Raw genomic sequence first — 23,370 nt, forward strand, 5'->3', positions numbered from 1 at the left:
GGCATGTTACTGGTAATCACTGTGGAGAACTTGAATTAGGATGCCAGCACTCATGTCAAAAGCTCAAATTCATGACTCTCCAGCCTCTACCTCTCACTCTCGGAAACAAGGCGTGAGACAGGAAAGTGAGTTAAGTGGAACACCCTGCCTTTGACCCTCACTGAAAACACAGAATCTTGCCTGGGAGGACTTCCACTCTTAATGGAGATGAACTAATTTTGCTGCAACTCCACAAGTGAACTGCAGGGGGCAGTGGTCCCCACCTTTCTCCATTCCTCCCACCAGGGAAAGGTATGAACACCATCTTTTAAAAGCAGGCAAATTCTTATCTACCTTGTATCTAAGAAATCCCAATTTTTCCTTTGCAACCCAAGGTATGTTTGACTTTAAAAAATTTTTTTTGGAGAGGAGGACTTTTGAGACAGGGTTTTTCTACAGAGTACTGGCTGTCCCTAGAACTAACTAGACATGGCTGACCTCAACTCAGATTTTGCTTGCCTCTCCTGAGAGCTGTGATTAAAAGTATGTACCACTACTGTCCATCCAATTAAAATATTTTTAAGGAAATGTTTTAAAGCCAGGTGTGGTGGTGCACACCTTTGGTCCCAGCACTCAGAAGGCAGAGGATCTCAGAGTTCAAGGCCAATGTGGTTTAGAGAGTGAGCCAGGACAGCCAGTGCTTAGCATTCATCTCACGGTCCCAACATGTACAGTCACTGTTTAGAAGCACAAACAGACTAAGTTAAAATCTGGTCAAGTCCCACAGCCTGAGCGAGAACATCTCTGTGCCCTGAGCTACTGTAACAGGGTTAGATACTTGGCTTGGTAACTAGGTGGCTGTGACAAGCAGCTGACGGAATGGACGGCCCTGGCTGCTTCCCAATGCTGAGGATAGTAAGTAGAAGGACTTTCCCGGAATTTGATTAATGTACTGCCAGTTATATAAATGGCTATCCTTTCTCCAGGAGACACATACTTTACAGTTAGTCCGATGTAAAGACACCAAACGTTAGTCAAATGTGGACCCAAATGAAAGGCTGCAGTGTGCATTCACTGTACTGATTTTCCTGCACGACTCAATTTTTTTTCCACACAAAACAAAAAAAGGTTACAAATGTAAAGTTTTATTGTAGAATATTTATCATTTCTGGCAAAGAAAATCAACTATATAGTTGATTCTTAGTGTCCATGTCCACCAAGGATATCAGAGCTTAAACACAGGGGAGCAGGCCATCAAGTTTATTAGAAAAAGATTACCATTTGGTTATTTCTTCCTTTGAACTTCAAGGCTCAACATTCGTTCCAGGGCGGGTTCTTTCTGGTTCAAGCTCCCTGCCCATGGTGAAGTCCTGCCTCTGCATGTTCACAGGCAGGGCAGTCACCTGGGCTGCAACGCCACACAAGAGCCTCAGCGGGTGTCTGGATGGTGTGCAGGGTAGGTGACACCACAGCCTCCTCAGCAGCAGCCGCAGATGGGGGAGCCAGGCCTACGGCTTATGTCTGGATGGTCTGCAGGGTAGGTCACAGGACACCATGGCCTCCTCAGCAGCAGCCGCAGATGGGGGAGCCAGGCCTACGGCTTATGTCTGGACAGCCTCCTCAGCAGCTAGCCGCAGTCTGCTTTGCCTGCAGGGTTTGCAATGTCATCTTTTCTTTACAAACTTCTTTCTGGAAGCATTGGGATTTAAGCGTCTCCTCCCAGCTCCCAACATGCTGTCCCGGACTTGCAGGATGGCTGAGCGGCTGGAGATGTCATTTTCTGCAAAGGGAGAAACCCCAGCTATGTAGTCAGGAGCAAACACGTTGGTCTTCTGCCTGGCCTTGTGGGAGAGCCGCAGTTGGGGGAAGCGCTGATCCTCGGTCAGATGGGGGTTGATGGCATATTTGCCCCCTTTTGGAGTGGGTAGCGAGTACTGTAATAAGAGGAAAGACTGTTAGAACAGGGACCCCAGCTCACACAGCTCAATCCTCATGCAGTCACACAGAACTGTCCTGCCCACTGTGTGCCAACAAGACTAGTACCTCCCACACCATGGTTCCCTTAGTTGACAGATGAAGAACTGAAAGCGTGTCTTAACTATACACATTCAGCTAAAGACAAATGGACAGAGCTTCGAGAAGCTGATGCCATTTCCACAGAGGTGCAAGCCAGCGGCTCTGCAATGGCCACTCAGGCTCTAGGCTGAGCAAAGGTTAAAAAAAAAAAATTACATAGGTTTTCTGAGTGGGGATAAGGTAGCCTTAAATGCACTCTGTGGTGCTGGGTCAGATTCAGGGCTGTAATCTTTGCCATTAAAAAGCATGCGTGACTGGGAGTGGTGGTACACTCTCAAGATCCCAGTATTTGGATGACAGAGGTAAGAGGATTATGAGCTCAAATTTACCCTTGGATATATGACAAGTTCAAGGACAGCAAAAACTATCTTACCTAAAAAATAAGTGTTTAAACTCCAGAGAGAGAGGGGCTGGGGTTGAACCAATAATCCCAGCACTTAGGAAGCAGAGGAAATAAGAGACTGTTTCACACCAAACCAAACCACACACCCATATACCTTACCCATACACTGTTACACCACCATCACATGCATGCCTCACTGTATACACACGCTAAGAGAAAGGGCTTATTGTAGGGCGGGGACAAGAGTGTGAAAGGCTGGAAACATCCTGCTGTGTCTGGAGAGTCAGCCAAGAGCACCAAAGGGTGTGTGTACAAGGCCCTCCCTGGCCAAGCAGGGAACTGCATGAGCCTCACAATGAGGAGTGAAGCAAAGCATAGTAGTGGTGACCGGGAAGGCATGGCAGGGGACCTCTGAGTCCTGGTCTGCAGAGTGGCCTGGATCCTGGGCTCCTCACAGTGGTAGGAGAGTGACTAGGACACAATTCATATATAAACAGAATAAGGCAGCCAGGGGCACAGGCCTGGAGTCCCAGCTACTTAGGGAGGCTGAGGCAGAAGGATTATGAACTCAAGGTGAGCCTGGGAAACTTTCAAGGACCCTAAAAAGAGGGTGAGTGGTGGGTAGATGGCTCAGTGGGTACAGTGTTTGCTGTACAAATTAAGGACCCAATTTCAGATCCCAGTAACCACATACAAGCCAGGGGTGGTGGCACTTGCCCAAACCCTCATGCTGGGGGAAAAGAAGACAAGATTCCTGGGACTCACTGGCCAAGCTGTCCAGCTGAGGCGTGAGCTCCAGGTCGAGAACAACCCTGTCTCAAGGAAAAAGGTGGAGGCCAGGTATGATGGTGTGTAGGCCTTTAATACCAGCACTTGTGAGGCGGAGACAAGTGGATTTCTGAGTTCAAGGTCAATGCGGTCTACATAGTAAGTTCCAGTACAGCCAGAGCTACTCAGTGACACCCTGCCTCAAAAAAAAAAAAAAAAAACCAGACCAAACCCAATAAACATTAAGAGAAGAGAAGGAGGGCTGTCGAGATGGCTCAGCAGGTAAGAGCACTGACTGCTCTTCCAAGGGTCCTGAGTTCAGATCCCAGCAACCACATGGTGGCTCACAACCATCCGTGATGAGATCTGATGCCCTCTTCTGGTGCGTCTGAAGACAGCTACAGTGTACTATGCATCAGGGCTGGAGCAAGCAGAGGTGTCCTGAGTTCAATTCTCAGCAGCCACATGATGGCTCATAGCCATCTGTACAGCTACAGTGTACTCATATACATAAAATAAATAAATAAAATCTTTAATAAAAAAAAAGAGAAGAGAAGGAAGGAGAGCAGAAGACACCTGATGCTTACCTCTCCATTGCCTAGGTACCTACCACCTACAAATAAAATGAAAGGAATAGGGGCGGGGCTGCAGCTCAGCAGCAGAGTGCCTGTCAGCAAGTGTGGAGCCAGGGTTCCATCCCCAGCATCACAAAAATAAACAAGCAACTACAAAGTTCTTATTTGTAAATTGAACACAGAACAGAGAAGGCCAGACAATATTAGAAAACAATTATTCAGCCTTTAATCCCTGCAGAGGCAGGCATATCCCTGAGTTCTAGGATAGTCAGGGCTACCTAGAGAAATTTAAACAACTCACACAAAACTACAACTAACCAAACAAGAACCAGTACAATTATGTGACATTAACAATGTTGTACCTGACCTAAAGTTTTATTCAGAGTAATTGTAACTTTACAGGCAGGATCCATCTCAACCAAGAATCAAGTGTCACCTGATGATGTACCTTCCCTCCACCATAGCAAAGAGGACCCAATACTGCTGGGCTGTCCATACCAACCCCTGCAGCTGGTGTGTTGTGCCCTCAGGAGACTGAGGCCAGAGGATTACTGAGTCTGAGGCCAGCCTAGCTATGAGAGTTTGAGACTGGGAGATAACTCCAGCTTAAAAGAGACTCACGGCAGCTGAGGATTACAGCTGAGTGGGAACGGCTGCCGCAGCAACACTCCGACCCTGGTCCTGGCTCCTAACTGAGGGGCTATTGCCCCAGGACCCCTTCCCATCTTCTAGAGACAGAGCTTCACTCTGTAGCCACGTGAGCCTCCCACCTTAGAGATATTCTGTCTGTCTGAGCTCTTTGAATGCTACAACTACAGGTATAAGCCACCATACCTAGCTGTTCTTTCTTGATCATTCACACCAACCCAGGACGCTCCCGCACTGGGCATCCCTCCCCCCTCTGCTTTACCCCATCTTTCCTTGTCACTCCTTCCCCAAACTGCTTCACACAGATGGCTTGCCCCACACTCTTCTTATCTGGGTACCTAGTGCACAGGTTCTGGCCCCTGCACAGTGACTAGCTGGCTCTCTTGTTGTTCTCTGGTCTTTTTCTGAGACTGGCTCTAGTAGACAAGGCTGGCCTTGAACTGTTGCTCTTCCTGCCTCTACCCAAGTTGCTGGGACTCCAGGTGCGTATCATCCCTTTGCCCAGATCTCACATGATCATTTGATTCTCAAGTTAGGGGATCAGGATCAGGATACATGCCACCTACCCGAAGGCCTCGTGGGTTCAGAACTTTTGGGTTTCTGGAGAAATGCATGTGCAAGGTACCATCGTCATTGATAGTCACAGACACTTTCTTCAGGGTCTTGTTCCCACAATGCCCACAGAACACTCGGTTCATGTCCGATGTCGTCCTACGGGACACAAAAGAAAGGCTGCACACTAGCTCAACAGGCAGGAGATCCTACCTCCAGCCTCAGAGAAAACGATAATAAATGCAGCAAAAGCTAAATCTTATTATGTCCATCTTCCAAAAACAAATCCTTATGCTAAGGGAAGATGTAGCAAAGGGAAGCTCCCTTCTTCAGACAGAAAAGGGCAAGATGTCAAATTGTGCCCAGGAAAAGAACAGGGCTTGGGCACACAAACAGCGCACAACACCGACACTCAGGAAAAGGGCAGAGTGTGAGCATTTCTTATCCTATGTGCCAAATACCCTGCTACACTCCTGACTTCTGCTCCCAGGTTCTTACAATAAATCTCTCAATTTCAAGACAGTTTTAAAGAACTAAGAAGGTAACCATTTATACCTGCAGAGGCATGAAGAGCCATGTACTCCAGATTCAGACTACTTTGTGTGTAGTAGATGGAGAATCCACACACACGACAAACAGCGAACCCCATGTACCCATCACCCAGCTTGCCTGTTACCTCACAGCCACTGTAGCTCATCTCTACCTATACTCCATCCTCCCATGTCACCTGGGAGCAAATCTCAGACCTCTCCATTCCACATAGTCCAGTGCATATCATCAGAGAAGTGACCTCTGCTCCAGAACGCACATCCTAACTCTAGGCCCCTCAGATGTGTGTGAGGGACAGGTCATTGGCAACCTCTGTCCCTGGGATTTCAGTGTGGTGGAGACAGCCGGTAGGCCACAAGGGAGGACAGAGGTAGAAGGAAAGCACATATGGAATGGAGTTCTCTTTTGGGGAGTCACCAGCAGCCACTCACTTGAAACAGCCATGACAGCGCAGGATGTAGCTCCGGGCCTCTCGGACCAACATGCCGTTCACTGCCAGCACGTGCAGCCCCATCTGAAGTAGAACATTCTACAACCAAGACGTTAATGAATAGCCGAAATCAACGTCTTTACTATTAATTTGGCAATAATTTTGTTCACAGTTATAAGGACCCAAATGTTCTGGTTTGGCCTATAATCCCTGGCTTTTCTTAAGGAACACAAGAGAGGTGTGGCTGGGAAGACAGGGACCTGGGTTACTGGGCAATTCCAAGGACACAGCCTGGTCTCATTGGCAATGCCTCTCAATAGAGACCCTTGTTTCTTTTTTATTTGCTTTTTGTTTCTTGAGACAGGGTTTCTCTCTGTATGCCTGGATGTCCTGGAACTCATTCTGTAGACCAGGCTGACTTCAAACTCAGAGATCTGCCTGCCTCTGCCTCCCAAATTCTGGGATTAAAGGTGTGTGCTACCACACTCAGTGAAATAGTTTTTTTCTGTTGGGAAAAAGATTTCCATTTTGTGCTGTGCCTGTTTACCTTCTCCAGATAACAAAGCATTACAAAAAGGATCCAACTACTCATGTAAAGAATCAAAAAATAGGGCTGGAGAGATGGCTCAGCAGTTAAGAGCACTGACTGCTCTTCCACAGGTCCTGAGTTCAATTCACAGCAACACTTGGTGGCACATAACCATCTGCAATGGGCATTTGATGCCCTCTTCTGGTGTGTCTGAAGACAGCGACAGTGTACTCACATACATGAAAAAAATAAATCTTAAAAAAAATAAAAAATAGAGGGGCCAGGTAGTGGTGGCGCATGCTTTTAATCCCAGCACTTGGGAGGCAGAGGCAGGCGGATTTCTGAGTTTGCGGCCAGCCTGGTCTACAGAGTGAGTTCCAGGACAGCCAGGGCTACACAGAGAAACCCTGTCTTGAAAAACCAAAAATAAATAAATAAAATAAAATAAAATAAAATAAAAATATAGAAAAATTAAGCCAGGTGGTGCACACCTTTAATCCCAGCACTCGAGAGGCAGAGGCAAGTGGATCTCTGTAAATTCAAGGCTAAGCCAAACCTTATAAATTCAATCCCTGGTATCCACATGGTGAACAGAGAGAGGTGACTCCTGCAAGTTGTCCCCTGACCTCGTATACCGAGGCATATGGACATTCACACACTAAACAAACAAACATAATTTTTTAAAAGTTAAATATTTTAGCCAAGCCATGATGGTACATGCCTTTAGTACTTGGGAGGCAGAGGCAGAGGCAGACAAATCTCTGTGAGTTCAAGGCCAGCCTGGTCTAAAGATTGAGTTCTAGGACAGTCAGGGCTACACAGAAAAATCCTGTCTCAAAAAACCAGAAATAACTAATTAATTAAGATATTCTTAAAAACAAAAAACAAAAAAACCCTATGCACACTGTCACCGACTTGATGGTCTACCCTCAAACAAAATGAACAATTAGCCACTCCTTAGGGCTGGCTTGAGTCTACACCACCCACCTGCATGGCAAAGTCTGTGGTCACACAGCCAACTTGCACATCCTTTGGGATGTCACACTGCTCCAACTCCTGCTGGATCTCCTTGATGTTGCTGGGGGTTATCCACCCACCTCCATCATCATCACTGTCTTCACATTCGTCTTCCTCTTCCTCTTCCTCCTCCTCCTCCTCCCTTCCATCAATCTGAAACATCAATAGGCAAACTCCTAGCCCACAGGACTCTTGTGCAGAGCCTCCAATGTCCCTAGTAGGGTGCAAGCCAGGGCCTTACCAGTAGCTCCTGCAGTTCATGGTCAATGTTAGGCAGAGGGTTCCTCCAGAACATGAAGGAGCTGAACTCCAGGTTCTCAGGCCCATCAGCTGGCTGGCCCCGATCCACCGTATCTTGTAAGGGTTTAGACTGAGATTAAATTAAACATTTTTTTTTTCAGTGTAGGCAAATGAAACCTGTGCTTCACATATTTAACAAAGCAGAATTGAAAAATATGAGAACTGTTTTCAGTTTAAATGTGAAACATGCTCCTGGCCCAGGTCAATGTGCTTTGTGGTCAAGACCTGTACCATGTTGTAAAGAGAGCCCATGGAGGATCAGGGCTCCTAAAGTGAGTTACCTTGGAGGGCAGATGGAAACCAGAAATGTGCAGAGGAGTTTCAGGGTGCTGAATTGAAGAGCTCACTTTAACCTAAAAAATAAAAAAAAACAAAAAAGCCTGTTTTGAGAAAGAACAATAAGTTTAAAAATACAATATGAAGGCTAATTAAAACAAACAAAACCTTTCTCCCTAGGTGTTGAATATAAAGAACTAGAAGTCACAAGAATACACAGACAAGATGACAACATTCAGAGATCCTGACTCCATTATTAAGTGCTTTTAGCGTGTTTGTGGACACTTCACAATGTCCATGGAAAGCTGGAAGGTGTGTACCTGTACAGAGGGAGCTGTAGGCCACATGCCTGAGAGCTGGTCACAGCCCGCAGCTCTAGAGCTTTTGGAGAGCCTCACTGGGCCCAGGCTGGTCTTCAACTCACCGTGGAGGACCCTGACTTCTGTCCTCTCTACGCTTACCTCTGGAAGGCACCGGATCACCAGAGTGCACCACCATGCCTATTTCTGAGGCACTGGGGATGGAATCTGGAGGCCACATTCTACCAACTGAGCTATTACCTCAGACCACCAAGGCTTTGGATACGAAAGTAAAAAAAATGAAATAAATAAAAAAGGAAAACAAGTCTATTTTAGGCTTTTAAATTGGAGGATTCTATCCCTGACTGAGAATCGATGGAGAGCAGCTCTAAATAGTATAAGCATACGAAACCAGCCATAACTATAATCTTAGCTAGGGAAGGAGAGGCAGGAGGAACAAGAACTCAAGCTCATGCTGCTGAAGGGCCCAAGTTATTTCCCAGCACCCACATGGTTGCTTATAGCTACTCTAAGCTCCAGTCCCAGAGGCTCCAAAAGCCATCTTCTGAACTCCCTGAACACTGGGTATAGATATGGTGAACTTGCATACACACAGGCAAAAAACACTCACACAGTAAGTATGAGTGTTTTAAGAGGATCTTTAAAAAATGAAAAAAATCCAAAAGTGTTCGAGATCATGCCTGGTTATATAGCAAGTTCCAGGATAACCTGGGCTATAGAAACTGTTTTTTTTTTTTGGTGCCTTGTTTTTGCTTCAGGCAGGGTCTCTCTTGTTGCTTCTGTTGCTGTACTACAAAACTGAGCTTCCTGCCAACTCTGCCATTGTAACTCTCTTGTCTTGTAACAGGAGTGCTAGGACTGCCAATTCTAGCCACTGCATCTACCCTTTCATATAGGCTCAGTCATAGGTAATCAGGCTACACAGGCTCTAGCCTGCCAGCTTTGTCTTTAATTAAGAGCATGGAATAAAGACACACGGGAGAGGCTCCATATCACAGAAACAACAGAGACCTCCTAGCTGAAAACGGACTGAGTTGTGGCTCTGTGTGATGAGCAGACCCTCTGTAGATGGTAATGTAGAGGTGATTTATGACAGGGACACCAAGGCCACCCTAATATTCCTTCTTTCACACATGACAGTTCCTGTAATAAAGAGTACACTAAAAAACAAAGAAGCTTGGGACTGGAGGTGGCTCAGTGGCCAGTGTGACATAGTGCACAATCTTGAGGACTCGGGTTCCGTTCCCAGAACCCATGTTGCAGGTTAAGCAGTTGACAAATGCCCATAATTCTACTCTTCTGGCCTCCACCCCAAAAAGCACACAGTTACACACAAACTTCAAAACCAAACCAACCAACCAAACAACCCAACCCCCTCATTTACCTTCTCTGGTTCTTTTTTTAGATGAGATACCCCGACAAATTCTGCCTCCAGCTGGTAAGTCAGAGCCAGCACCTGGATATCTGTAGCAGAGAGGCTGGGGTAGTCCCCAGTTTTCTTGGAAAACTCAGTTACTGCAAGCAAACAAGAGATTTCTAACTTTAGTTAAGAGCAAAAACTAACAAGTTTATCCAACTGACTTGGATAACGACGGTATGAAAAGAACACAGGTAGGGCCTGGAGAGATGGCTTAAGTTAAGAGTACTAGCTGCTCTTCCAAAGGACCTGGGTTCAATTCTCAGCATCCTCATGGTGGCTCACAACTGTAACTCCAATTCCAAAGGATCCAACACCCACTTCCCGCCTCTTAGAGCACCAGGCAGATAGATGACACACAAACATACATGCAGGCAAAACACCTATTCACAGAAACAGAACAAAAGCCTTCTGGGCCATCGAGATGACTACAGTGTAAAGGTGTCTGGCAGCAAATGCAACCACCTGAGTTTGGTCCTAGGATCTGCATGGTGGAGGGAGAGAACCAATCCTCTCAGGCTGCCCTCAAACCTCATTTAAATTGTGCCATGCACAAATGTTTTCTTTCAAAGAACTTAGAATCAATATTCCACCTGGGGAGGTGGCTCACTCCTACGGTAATCCTGGTACGAAGGAGATGAAGATTGGAAGTTAGAGGCTACCTTCAGCCTCATAAAAGTTCAAAGTAGCTGGGCAGTGGTGGCGAACGCCTTTAATCCCAGCACTTGGGAGGCAGAGGCAGGTGGATTTCTGAGTTTGAGGCCAGCCTGGTCTACAGAGTAAGTTCCAGGACAGCCAGGGCTACACAGAGAAACCCTGTCTCGAAAAAACCAAACCAAACCAAACCAACCACCTCCCCCCCAAAAAATAAAAAGTTCAAAGTAAGCCAAGCTACTTGAGACCTTGTTTCAAAAAACCACCACCAAACAGAAATGCGAATCTGTATCCCACAAATCGCACCTATCTACTTTCTTCTGACCTCTTCCTCCGGTCTGTATCCACTACTGCCAAGCCACTCAGGAGGTGGCTCTAAGGTAACATTCTCATCGACAAGACCAAGGAACAGGACAAGGCTGACAGAAAAGAGCTCCTCACTAAAGCGTGATTATTAGTATACACCTCTTCTTTTGAAGCTCTACTCTTGAGTTCTAAGTGCAATAGCATGGTTTGTTTGATTTCAATATGGAACAGAAAGTTAACTGGACTGTAACCATGGCCTATAATAAAACCAAAAGAAAGATTCTGTGTATTTAAGATTTTAAGAACTGCACACTATACTTGATCCACAGTGAATGGCCACGGTTACTAGTGTTTGAGACACTGACAATAAACACAAAATTTCCCTATATCAGAACTGTCTTCTGATAATAACAGCAGGGTGTGGTGGCGCATCTCTTTATTTTCTCTTTTTCCTTTTTTCCGAGATAGGGTTTCTCTGTGTCACCTTGGCTGTCCTGGAACTCACTCTATAGACCAGGCTGGCCTTGAACTCAGAAATCCACCTGCCTCTGCCTCCCAAGTGTTGGGATTAAAGGCATGTGCCACCACCGCCTGCACATCTCTTTATTTTCATGCTTATGAATGGCTCGATATGTATACATGCCTGTCTGTGCACCATGTGTATGCCTAGTGCCCTCAGTTCAGAAGAGGGTGTCAGATCCCCAGGAACGGGAGTTCTCAGATAGCTGAGTTGTCATGTGGGTGCTGGGAACTGAACCTGGGTTCTTCAGAAGAGCAGCCTGTGATCTTAAACTGCTCAGTCATCTCTCCAGCCCCATAATGGTACATAGCCTTTAATCCCAGTATGTGGGAGGCAGATGTAGGCAATTCTGAGTTCAAGCATTGCCTTGAACTCAGAATTGCCTACATATGGTGATATGGTGAGTCCCAGCAAGGTGGAGATAAAGAGGTGAGAATCTGCCTCCAAAAAAAAAAAAAAAAAAAAAGCCTTCTTGAGCACCCAGGAAAATTTTCCAGCATTTTTATTAAGGTTCACTTACTTGCCAACCAGTGGTGGTTCTGCTTTTAGCCCGCAGCACTGGGGAGGCAGAGGCAGGTGGTTTGAATTGAGGACAGCCTGGCCTACAGAGTTCTAGGTTAGCCAGGGCTACACAGAGAAAGCCAGGCTCAAAAACAAAAAAAATTCTGTTTATGCATTTGAGTGTTTTGTTAGCATGTAGAGTGTGTGTACCACATTGACCCATTTCCTCTCAACCATATCCTATAAGGTATTATTAGTATTTTGAAAGTTGAAGCTGCTTGTAACTATCAAGTTGGTAGGAAAAGCTATAGAAACCACAAACTGGCAAAGCAGGCAACAGCGATGTCCACCATTTGCCTCAGTAACGCTTCCAATCCCTACTGACCGGGATTCCTGAAGAGGATGATGATCCCTAAGCCACTAGTTTTCTATCAGAACTAACGCAAGTCCTAAACAAACCCCTTTTTCTTCTTTTTAAAATTTGTTATTTTTGAGATAGGAGCCTTACTCTGTAGCCCTGGCTTCTTGGAACCTCTGACTCTAGAGGGCTTGGACTAAAAACATGTGACATCACACTGGGCCCAAACCTCTTCTTATTTTTAATATAACAGAGTCTCATTATCTAGCTCAGGCTGGCCTGGGACATGACTCTGAAACCTCTGTCTCCCCAGGCCTGACACTACACCACTGGCTAGACTGCATGTCTTTTTCTGAGTTGAGGCTGTCTCTCTTGGAAAGTATAATCACCCTACACACAGGACCACAGATCTAGGTTCTTTATTTTTAAATCTCTTTAGTTTTTTGGCAGGACCGGGTCACACTCAGAGCCTTCTGTTTACTTGGCAAGCGCTCTCGCACTGTGTCTTATGAGTCTACACAACTTTGCTTCATGTTTCCTATTTGCCAGACACCATTCCATATTCGTATGGCCCACAATTCTCCCAGAGGTGAGGCAGATACTATTGCTATTCTCATTTTACAGATAGAGCTTAAAGCCTGTGACATACCCTGGCGCACACAGCTCGTACTATTAAAGCCAGGCTGAACTGACTCTAAAACAAATGCTGACGGGTACCGGGGCGGGTCTGTCTCCACTCGGGCCCAGCGTCCCCGCCAAGGCTAGGCCGGGGCACTTACCCAGCCGCACGTACTCCGGGAAGGGCTCCTTGAACCGAAGCTGGTAGGGTAGCACTGCCAGCCGCCTACGCGTGGCCTTGTCGCGAATCTCTCTCACCACCTCCCGGATGGTGTAGATGTTTTTTCCGATGTCCTGTGGACAGATCGGCCCAGTTATTCCATTCCCCTGGCCCCATACGCACGCACCCCTGGAGGTGTCTCGAGCCCAGGCCCCGCGGCGGAATCTCCAGTACCTGTAGAGGCGCGTCCCTCAAGAAAGCTCCAGCGTCAGCCACAACGTGCTCCACCGGCGCCATGTTGGCTGCCAAGGACAGACCGCGCATGCGTATGGAGCCTGCGCCGTTCCCAACGCAAGGCTCCCCGGGCCAGAGGAACAGCTGCTGCGATTTCGCGGCGACCCCTAGCGGCCACAAACCACCCCTTCAGGACTGCAAGCATGCATAGCCACACCGTTTGCCCTACCAGGGACTAGGTGCATGATGAAAGTTGAAGGACTCCTTAAGTAATCTGCCTCTGAATTCATAGAGCTTTCCTTATTATTATTATTATTATTATTATTTTTATTTATTTATTTTTTTGGTTTTTCGAGATAGGATTTCTCTGTGTAGTCCTGGCTGTCCTGGACTCACTCTGTAGACCAGGCTGGCCTCGAACTCAGAAATCCGCCTGCCTCTGCCTCCCAAGTGCTGGGATTAAAGGCGTGAGCCACCACCGCCCGGCAGCTTTCTTTAATTTTAAAAGAAAAACCTGTAGATATGGCACATGGTTGAAAGTTAGTAGCGAGAAAGAGAATCTATCACAACAAACAGTAGGGTATGTTCGATTTTACAAGCAAGGAAGCCCTGCTGACTTGGCCAGATAACCTCCGAACTGACTTGAAACCACTTTTAAAAAATCTGTTGTATTATATATCCATGCAGCCCTACTTTATTTGAACATCTTGGGACAACGGCTGTGTTACTTAATACCCTTGCCCCATCCCCTTAATCAAGGCACATGATTTTCTAGAAAATTGAACAAAAGGGGTATTGATGACCATTAGTGATTTCCAATTTTCCTTTCGATTCTGAGACTAGGAGATCTGGGCTACTGCATGCTGGCAATGCTGATCTGAGTCTTTAACAACTGCTTTCATTTACGTTTTACTCATCTGTCCGGTATCAAAAATCCTTCAGTGCCCAGATGATACCTTCGTCTGACTCAAATATTTTCTGCATTCCCCAACACCATAAATTACATTATTGGGGGGCATTCCAGGTGCTCGTGTGGGGGGCAGAAGACAACCACAGGAGTCAGTTTTCTCCCTCTAAGAGAATGCTAGAGATGGAATACAGGTTCTCAGGCTTGGCAGGTAAAGGTGCAGCTTGCAGGCTCCTCATCCCCAAAGGGTCTCATTTTGTAGCCTAGGCTGTCCTTGAACTCAGAGATCTACCTATTTCTGCCTCTCTTGCTCTGGGGTTAAAGTCATGACCGCCAAACCTAATCCCCAAATATTTTATGTCACCAATCTTCTTACCCCTCAAGCTCCCCAACCTCTAGCTTCCAAGTGCCGCCTGTTCTGAAGTAAAACCTCAGTTGAAGGCTACCAACCTTTTTGGAGAAGTTTTCCAGTGTTTTGGAATCCTTTCTCTGCAGGATCTGGCTTTGCCTATTGTAGCTTCTTTCAGGATTTCCCTGGATTTGGTGCTTCTTTGCCACCCTAGTCTCCTGCCTTCTCCCTGGTTTCTCATTCTTCATCCGATTCTCTTCTTTTTGCCTTGCAAACATGGTACCTTCTACCTAACTTTTTGCAACTTAATTCAAGTTCTTTTCTTCAGCAATACTAACTATCTGCCAGGTATTAATGACCACAGTATACAAACAAACTCTATTTATGTATGTGAGTTTTAAGTGTGTGTGTGTGTGTGTGTGTGTAGGTGCCAAAATCCCCTGGAGCTGGAGTAACAAGCACTTGTGATTCACCTAATCTAAGTGGTGGGAACCTAATTCTTTCTGGTCTGCTTTTAGCAGGTAAGCCATCTGTCCAGCCCTAAATGGTTCTTTCAAAACATTTATGTCCGCCGGGTGGTGGTGGCGCACGCCTTTAATCCCAGCACTTGGGAGGCAGAGGCAGGCGGATTTCTGAGTTCGAGGCCAGCCTGGTCTACAGAGTGAGTTCCAGGACAGCCAGGGCTATACAGAGAAACCCTGTCTTGAAAAAACAAAACGAAACAAAAATTTATGTCCAATCCTTGTCCCAAGTCCACACTTTCCATCTGAAATTTCCTAGCATCTACACTTGTTAGAGCTCCAATAATTATTATCTTAGAGTCTTTCTGTATAGCTCTGATGGTCTTATACTCAAGAGTACTGTTTCAGTGCAGATACTACAGGCATGTGCTACCACTTCCTATTTTATTTTATTTTTAAAGTTTTATTTATTATTTATATGAGTATATTGTTACTGTCTTCAGATATACCAGAAGGGAACATCAGATTCCATTACAGATGGTAGTGAGCCACCATGTGGTTGCTGGGAATTGAACTCAGGACCTCTGGAAAAGCAGTCACTGATCTTAACTGCTGAGCCATCTCTCTAGCCCCCTTATTTTATTTTTTAAGGCATTACCAACAACAGCATTCAAGATAGGAACATCCGAGCCATCCTTCTCCCTACCCCTACCAACAGCCAATGTTCATTGCATTACAGTATCAACATCAATCTGAAATGTTTGTCTGCACCCTTCTACCTCCTGTCTCACTATTCTAAATCAAGTCTTTAATTCCTTTCCCAGATTTCTCTATTTGCAATGGATTTTACACATTGACCTAAACAGTGAGTGAAGATACAGGAACCAGAGTCTAGTAAAAGAGATTTACACAAGGGATTCTGGGGTTTAAACTCAAGCATAAAAACTGATCTAAAGCTAGTCCTGGTGGTTCATGCAGACAGCCCCATCACTTTGGCTTTACGGCAGGATCATTGACAGGGAGATTGAAAGTTCAGGGTCATTCTTAGTTACATATCTAGTCCAAGGCGAGCCTGGGCTACAGGTGATTCTATCTCAGATAAATGACACAAAAGAATCTGATTTGGGTCAGTGATTCTGAAACTCAAGTGTGCATCAGAACCTCCTGGAGAGCTTGTACAAATGAGCTCATTGGGTCTCAGTTTCTGACTTGGCAGGTGTAGGCAGGACCTGAGAAGTGACATTTCTGGTGGCCTAAGGAGTCTACAATCACCTGTAGTATACAGATTAAGGCTTGCTTGGGCTAATGGGACCCTGACTTAAAGAAAACATTAAAGGGCAAGGCTGGGTGTGGCCGTTCATGTACAGTATGCTGTGCCATTGTCAATCAGAAGTGCCAGGTGGGAGGGTCACTGGGAGCCTGGACTACACAGTGACTTCCAGGTTAGCTGGGGCTAGAGAGAGACCCTGACTTTAAAAAATAAAAATAGCTGGGCAGTGGTGGCACACACCTTTAATCTCAGGACTCAGGAGGCAGAGGCAGGCAGATCTGTGAGTTCAAGGCCAGCCTGATCTACATAGTAAGTTCCAGGACAGCCAGAGCTACCTAATGAGATCCTGCTTAGAAGAACAACAAAACAAAACAAAACACCCACACCCACAAAATACAAAACAAAACAAAAAAAACCAACGAAAAACTTGAGACTTGGTGCTGCGATTTCAATCTCAATACCATACTAGGGAGACTAGGGAGGCAGAGGGTGGAGGACTGCTTCAAATTTTAGACCTGATATATAATGAATTCCAGATTAGCTGAGCTAGAGTGAGATCATGTCTTTAATAGTAATAATAAAAGCTGGATTGCAGAGATGGCTCAGCCATGAAAAGCACTGACTGTTATTTCAAAGGACTTGAGAGCTCAATTCCCAGCACCCACATGGCAGCTCATGAGAGTTTATAACTCCAGTTCCTGGGGATCTAATACTCTTTCCTGGCTTCCACAGGTGTAACTGGGCTTCAAATCTTAGCACAACTGTATCCATGATGGAAGTACCACTCAGGCCATAAAATTCAACATGTAGACAGCACCACCTGCCAAAATGAAAACAAAGACCTAACCCACCAAAATCCATGGTTCTGGGAGAGTCTCTAAATGTACTGACTTTGCCTTTTGGCTTCTGTCATTCTGCTTCTGGCTAACTGTTCTTGTTAACTGAAGTGTGTCAGCCCAGGACATGGTTTTTGTGCTCGAAAGCTCACCCTGAGAAAGGCTCAGTGCTACACTGGGATCCTGAACACCTAGTGTAGTCATAGGCTGGCTAATAAAAAACTTTCTATGGGCTTAGACCTATGTCTAAGATTCCCCACAGTTTTGGAGATCCTACTGAGGTTCCTAGACACCTAACCTTAAAACATGGGGGCTCTCAAATCCTTTAGCAGTGGGTAAGAGTATGGTAGTCAAGGATCTCCTAGAGGATGTACAACCTGAATTCCAAGCCCCCAAGTCTCCCTTTGATCAATCACTGCCAACACTTCACAGGTGTCTTACACCCCAACCCCAAGAGGAAGCAAATTAGAAAGCCCCCTGGTCTGTCACCTCCAGAGGAAAGTTTGGTTAAGGCATCTTCTGTTCGGACACATAGGAGAGGTCGGGCATGGCCACTGATCTAGTGTCCAGGAACCATGTGAGCTGTTACTGGATTCCCAGTCTGTTCGGGTGTGTGGATGTGTGGTGGCCACTCCTGGTTGTCTTTACTGCGTATGTGTTTCTATGTGTTTTTTAATCACATAGATACCACATATGTTTGTTTCCCTGTATTAACCAATTTCTTCTGAAGAGAACCCTCTGGTTTAGACCTGTGCCCCTCCTGTTGGGGACCTAAATCCTCTAGGCTCTGCCAGGTCATCCAGAGACCAAAAAACCCAAAATGAAACAAGACAACAAAGAACAAAACAAAACCAAAAAACATCCATCAACAAAAAACAAACAAGACAAAACCAAACCAAACTTCTTGGTTTTGTTGCTTGGCTCCTGCTCACAGGTAGGGTCAGGCCCTAGTCCTCCTCCCCCATCAAAGGGCAATGCACACGGTTCAGGGAAATAGTCCCCCAGGTGAGCACTCCCTCCTTTCTATGCCTGCCCTAAGTAGCCCCTGGGAAGGGGAAAAGGTCCCTGGGTTAATCCTGAAGGAAAAGAGAAAGTCCCGCTCCTTTCTCTTTCTTGATTTATGTTTCCTTTTAAGATTTTAAGAGTTATAGAACTGGGAACCCACCATTCTCTGAAAAAAGAAGAAAAATTGTCCCTGGCTGTGGCAGGGGGATTGCTGCCAGGTAAGGCAGCCTGAGCAGATCGGACTTTCCCTTCTGTGTAATGCTGAGGCGATTAAAAAACAACTTTTTTTTTTTTTTGGCTAGGTCTTTTTTAGAAGGATTAAAGACAAATGCTAAAAAGATTTCTTTCGTCACCTAGTCAGTTCTGGTTATTAAAGAAATTATAAAAGTTAGAAAAATTTAAAAGTATAAGTAGGTTCTAGTTGCTGGAGTGTATTTAGTCAGGATTTTCTAGAGTCCTAGAACTTATGGAATAAATCTCTAATCTCTTTCTCTCTCAATCCTCCCCCCGCCCCATATACAGGCTGCGATCCAACTAATCTAACAATGACTATCTGTGAAGGGAAAGTTCAAGCATCCCTCCTATGAGGCTGAGTGTCTCAGCTGGTCCTCTGTATAAGCTGGAGTCCTAAAGGCTCCGATGCCAGTAAAGGAATGGATGTGCTAGCAAGGTGAGGGCAAGCAGGCAAAGAGCAGAAGCTTCCTTTTTCCATGTCCACCATGTCTTTTGGCCTCAAGATCTGGATTAAAGGCGTGTGTCATTCTGCCTCAAGATCTTGATCACAGATGTGCCCCTCCATTTCTGGACTGTAGTTCCTTCCAGATATAGTCAAGTTGACAACCACAATTAGCTATCACATGGAGGTAGCTTCATGTGTTTAACAACAGAGTACTGAATGGGACAGGGCCTTTTGCATAAACTGAAAGCCACCCTCACCTTCTCTGATAATGAGATGTAGAGTTACAGATACCCAGCCACACTTTGGTGTCTCACCCTTTGTCAGAAGAATATCTCCTAGCTGAGAGTTTTGCCTTCAATTAAAAGATACAGTGGGACTATCTCCCATACTGAAACAAAGATTCATAGGGGTATGGACAAAAACCAACCCTTAGGACTGGCCCAACAGCAAGTTCCTATAATTAATTGTTCAACTAACCAGTTCAGCTAACCCCGATCAGATTAAACAATACCCAATGGTTCTGGAAACAAAAAGGGAAATTGCAGCCTACATTGCCTGGCTTGGAGAGACAGGCATCCTGGCGCTCTTTTAGTCACCCTGGAATACACCTCTTCTGCTCATGAAGAAACCTGGGACCTCTGATTCTCAAGGGTCTGATTCTTCCAGAGGAAAAGTTATACACTCTCTTGGATCTGAACCACATACTCTTCAGCCTCCCATTGGCCAGGTGAGTCAATTCATCTTTGCTTTTGTTTGTTTGTTTGTTTGTTTTTTGTTTTTTGGAGACAGGGTTTCTCTGTGTAGTCCTGGCTGTCCTGGAACTCATTTTGTAGACCAGGCTGGCCTTGAAGGCATTACCACCACTGCCTGGCTCATCTTTGCTTTTTTTTTTTTTTTTTTTGAGACAGGGTTTCTCTGTATAGCCCTGGCCATCCTGGAACTCACTTTGTAGACCAGGCTGGCCTCGAACTCAGAAATCCGCCTGCCTCTGCCTCTCAAGTGCTGGGATTAAAGGTGTGCACGACCACCGCCTGGCTCATTTTTGCTTTTATTTTTATTTTATTTTTATTTTTGGTTTTTCGAGACAAGGTTTCTCTGTGTGGCTCTGGCTGTCCTGGAACTCACTCTGTAGACCAGGCTGGCCTCGAACTCAGAAATCCACCTGCCTCTGCCTTCCAAGTGCTGAGATTAAAGGCGTGTGCTACCACTGCCCAGCTTCATCTTTGCTTTTAATGGACGGATCCAGAGGGAGGTTACAGTAGGCAACTTACATGGACCAGGTTGCCCTCCAAATTTAAAAAATCCTCCAATCATGTTTTATAAGACAATAAATGCTGACCTTCTGCCCTTTTGTCAGAGGTTTCCCAGGAAAACAGATTATAAAAGGCCGACTGGGGGACTATACAGACCTTGAGCTATAAAAAAAAAAAGAAAGAAAGTTTGGCTTTCTTTCAGCTAAGAAAGCCAAACTTTGTACATCAGAGGCTACCTATCCTAGCTACCAGCTGAGGGGAGGCAGAAGGAGTCTGTTTCCGAGTAGGACTACAACCATCCTTCAGATCCCATTAGAGACAGATTTGAGAGTTCAGCTAAGTATTGCTGTCTCTGGATACCAGAGTTTGTGGAAATAGCAAAGACTATACACCAGCACAAAGCTCCCAATCTGGACTGAGACTAAACAAGGGTGGCTGAAGTTTAGAAACAGCTTTGACTTCAGCTCCAGCCTTAGCACTTACAGATATCTCAAAACCTCTTCATGTATTTGTCCATGAAACAAAAGACAAGAGGGATTTTTAACCCAAACTTTGGGGTTGTGGATACCCTGTGACAAACCTGCCCAACAACTGGACCCTGTATGTAGTCACAGGATGGCCTACCTAAGAGCTATTGCAGCTACTGCTAGTTACTAACAAGTTAACTCTGGGTCAGGATCTTATAACTCACAGGACCCCATGTGGTTGAGACCTTCCTCCGCCGAGGAACACCAGAATGCTGTGCAGGCCCTACTCCTGCCCTACCCTCAAGTCTGGTTTGAGAACCCACAGCTGTCAATTTGGCTACCCTCTTGCCTGATAAAGAAGGTGATTGTCTGTGACTGTCACGAGATGAAAGATGAAACCAGGTACTTTAACTGAAATGATTTAGGCCCAAGCCAGGCACCTCAGCCTAGAGAGCGGAACTGATTGATCTGACCCAGGCTCTCACATGGGGAAAGGAAAGTCTGCTATGATATGCATGGCCCGTCATGATGCTTTTACTACTGGGCATGTCCACAGTATGATCTATAGTGAAAGAGGGCTTCTCACTGCTGGGGGAGAAAGGACATTGGAAAATCTTGGCCCTCCTAGAGACTACTTGGTTTCCCCTCTGAATGCTGTCCTCCACTGCCAGCTGTTGACCTAGCCATCCGACAAATGGTCCTAAGATCAGTGGGGCCTATTTCCTCCATAATAAAGAAGAAATGGATAGTTCGAACCTACAAGCAGATAGAGGACACCAGAGGGAAAGATCATTCTCCCAGAAACAACTGGCAGGACTTTGGTAATTGACCTTCACAAGGCTACTCATCTGGAGCAGCCTCATAAAACTTTCTGAGTGGCTCAGATAGCCTGGTACAAGATGTCTCAGCCAGATGCCAGACTTGTGCTCAATTAATCTAAAACAGAGATCCCTTATTCAGAAAGGGGTCTGAATGAGAGACCAACACCCCAGAAAACTCTGGGAAAATTGACTTCATTGAGATCGACCTGCCAGGGGAGGATACAAGTCCTTGCTAGTTTTTATAGATACCCTTTCAGATGGATAGAAGCGTTCCCCACACAGACTGAAATTGCTCAAATAGCAGGTAAAAGCCCCTCCAGGAACTGGTCTCCAGCTACAGCCTGCCCTAGCAATGGTATTTGACAATGGCCTGGCTTTCATAGCCAAAAACTTTCAATTAATAATCAGTCATAAATAGAATTCTTCATCGTGCATATAGACATGGTCATGGTCCAACTCCCACTGCCTTCATGCCTGGTTCTGGGAACTGAAAAAGGCAGATACAGGAGAGCTGATAGGTAAAGTGGCTACAGACCAGAAAGCCACATTCCATCTTGTTTACTTAGTGATGCCCACTTTAAAATGTCTGGTTGTGCTGGAGAGAGGAAAGATACGGGAATTTATCTTTTGAGATAGGAATATAGAATTTATAATTCCATGCATGCCCGTCGGCCTGGGCCTCTGGTTGCCAGGAACAAGGGAGTTTCCAATGCAAAAATTAGAGTTGTGAAACTAAGGCTTCCTGAAAAATTCCTTAAAAAAGATTTCAGCCTTTGGAAAACAGGGGAATCAGACTCAATGAATGCCACAGGAGGGACTGTGGGATAGAGCTAATCATCCCTGGCCAGAAATCAAACTGTCAGCTCACTGACTGATAAGAGTGTGACGGGGGTAAGCTCAAATTAATGTAAAGGACTTACAAGGGGGACTGGTGAGATGGCTTAGTGGATAAGAGCACTCACTGACTGCTCTTCTGAAGGTCATGAGTTCAAATCCCAGCAACCACATGGTGGCTCACAACCACCTGTAAGGAAATCTCACGCCCTCTTCTGGTACATCTGAAGATAGCTACAGTGTAACTTATTTATATAATAATAAATAAATCTTAAAAGAAAAGGACTTATAAGGAACAGGAACTTGTCTAATCTTTCATCTAAGCACGTCCCCCCATTCTGATGCCTGCTGTTCTGCCTTGTGGATTGACTTCCCTGGACAACAGCGATGCTGTCAGGGCTCTGAGCCTACCTGGCGGGCAGATACTAACGGTTTGACTAAATGTGCCTTTTCTGGTGTTTCCCAAACTAAGTAGACAGGTTGATCAGGACCTAGAGGTATTAAAAAGTTTCCATTTCTGAATTAAAACAACGGTTGGATTCCCTTGCAAAAAACGGTCCTATAAAATTGGAGAGACTTGGACCTACTTCTCAGGAGATAAAGGAAACTATGTATGGCTTGGGGTGAGGGGCGGACCTGTCGTTTTTATGGTAATTGATCAAGAGTAATTAGGAAAAAAATCTTGTCACAGTAGAGGAAAACCTCAAAAAGAAAAGTAGAGGAAGGCAGCCGGGCAGTGGTGGTACACGCCTTTAACCCCAGCACTTGGGAGGCAGAGGCAGGCAGGTTTCTGAGTTCGAGGCCAGCCTGGTCTACAGAGTGAGTTCCAGGACAGCCAGGGCTATACAGAGAAACCCTGTCTCGAAAAAAACAAAACAAAACAAAAAGAAAAGTAGACAAAAGACATAAATCAAATAATACCTGTCTCTGTCTTCTTGGTCCTCTGTTATCAGCACTGGATAGACCTTTCTCATTCTCCTTGGCTGAATGATAGGGCTGTCCCTCTTAAACTATATGTCCAGTTAACTATCAGTGTATCTGTTCAGTAAAATTAATTGTCCTTAAGACCAACTACACCTCTTTTTTTTTTTGAAAGTTTTTCTTTCTATTTTTTTGTTTTTGTTTTGTTTAAAGATTTATTTTATTTATTTTATGTATATGAGTACATTGCAGGTGTACAGATGGCCGTGAGCCATCATGTGGCTGCTGGGAATTGAACTCAGGGCCTCTGCTTGCTCCAGCTATGCTCCTTCCGGTGTAATACACTGTAGCTGTCTTCAGAAGAGGGCATCAGATCTCATTACGAATGGTTGTGAGCCACCATGTGGTTGCTGGGATTTGAACTCAGGACCTTTGGA

At 45.5% G+C, this 23,370-nt stretch overlaps 1 protein-coding gene across 1 annotated transcript; it reads right to left on the reverse strand.

The window, feature by feature from the left end:
- Nucleotides 1–1,108: 1,108 nt before the first annotated feature.
- Nucleotides 1,109–13,257, reverse strand: Nob1 (NIN1 (RPN12) binding protein 1 homolog). Its single transcript, XM_031341348.1, has 9 exons — nucleotides 13,131–13,257; nucleotides 12,898–13,030; nucleotides 9,747–9,877; nucleotides 8,048–8,119; nucleotides 7,708–7,836; nucleotides 7,437–7,619; nucleotides 5,922–6,019; nucleotides 4,956–5,100; nucleotides 1,109–1,913 (listed from the first exon to the last, which is right to left on the reverse strand). Exons 1-9 carry the CDS (start codon nucleotides 13,218–13,220, stop codon nucleotides 1,644–1,646), a joined length of 1,251 nt encoding a protein of 416 aa, XP_031197208.1. The 5' UTR covers nucleotides 13,221–13,257; the 3' UTR covers nucleotides 1,109–1,643.
- Nucleotides 13,258–23,370: the final 10,113 nt, after the last annotated feature.

This window comes from Mastomys coucha, unplaced genomic scaffold (genome assembly GCF_008632895.1).
Source record: "Mastomys coucha isolate ucsf_1 unplaced genomic scaffold, UCSF_Mcou_1 pScaffold22, whole genome shotgun sequence".
NCBI lineage: Eukaryota > Metazoa > Chordata > Mammalia > Rodentia > Muridae > Mastomys > Mastomys coucha.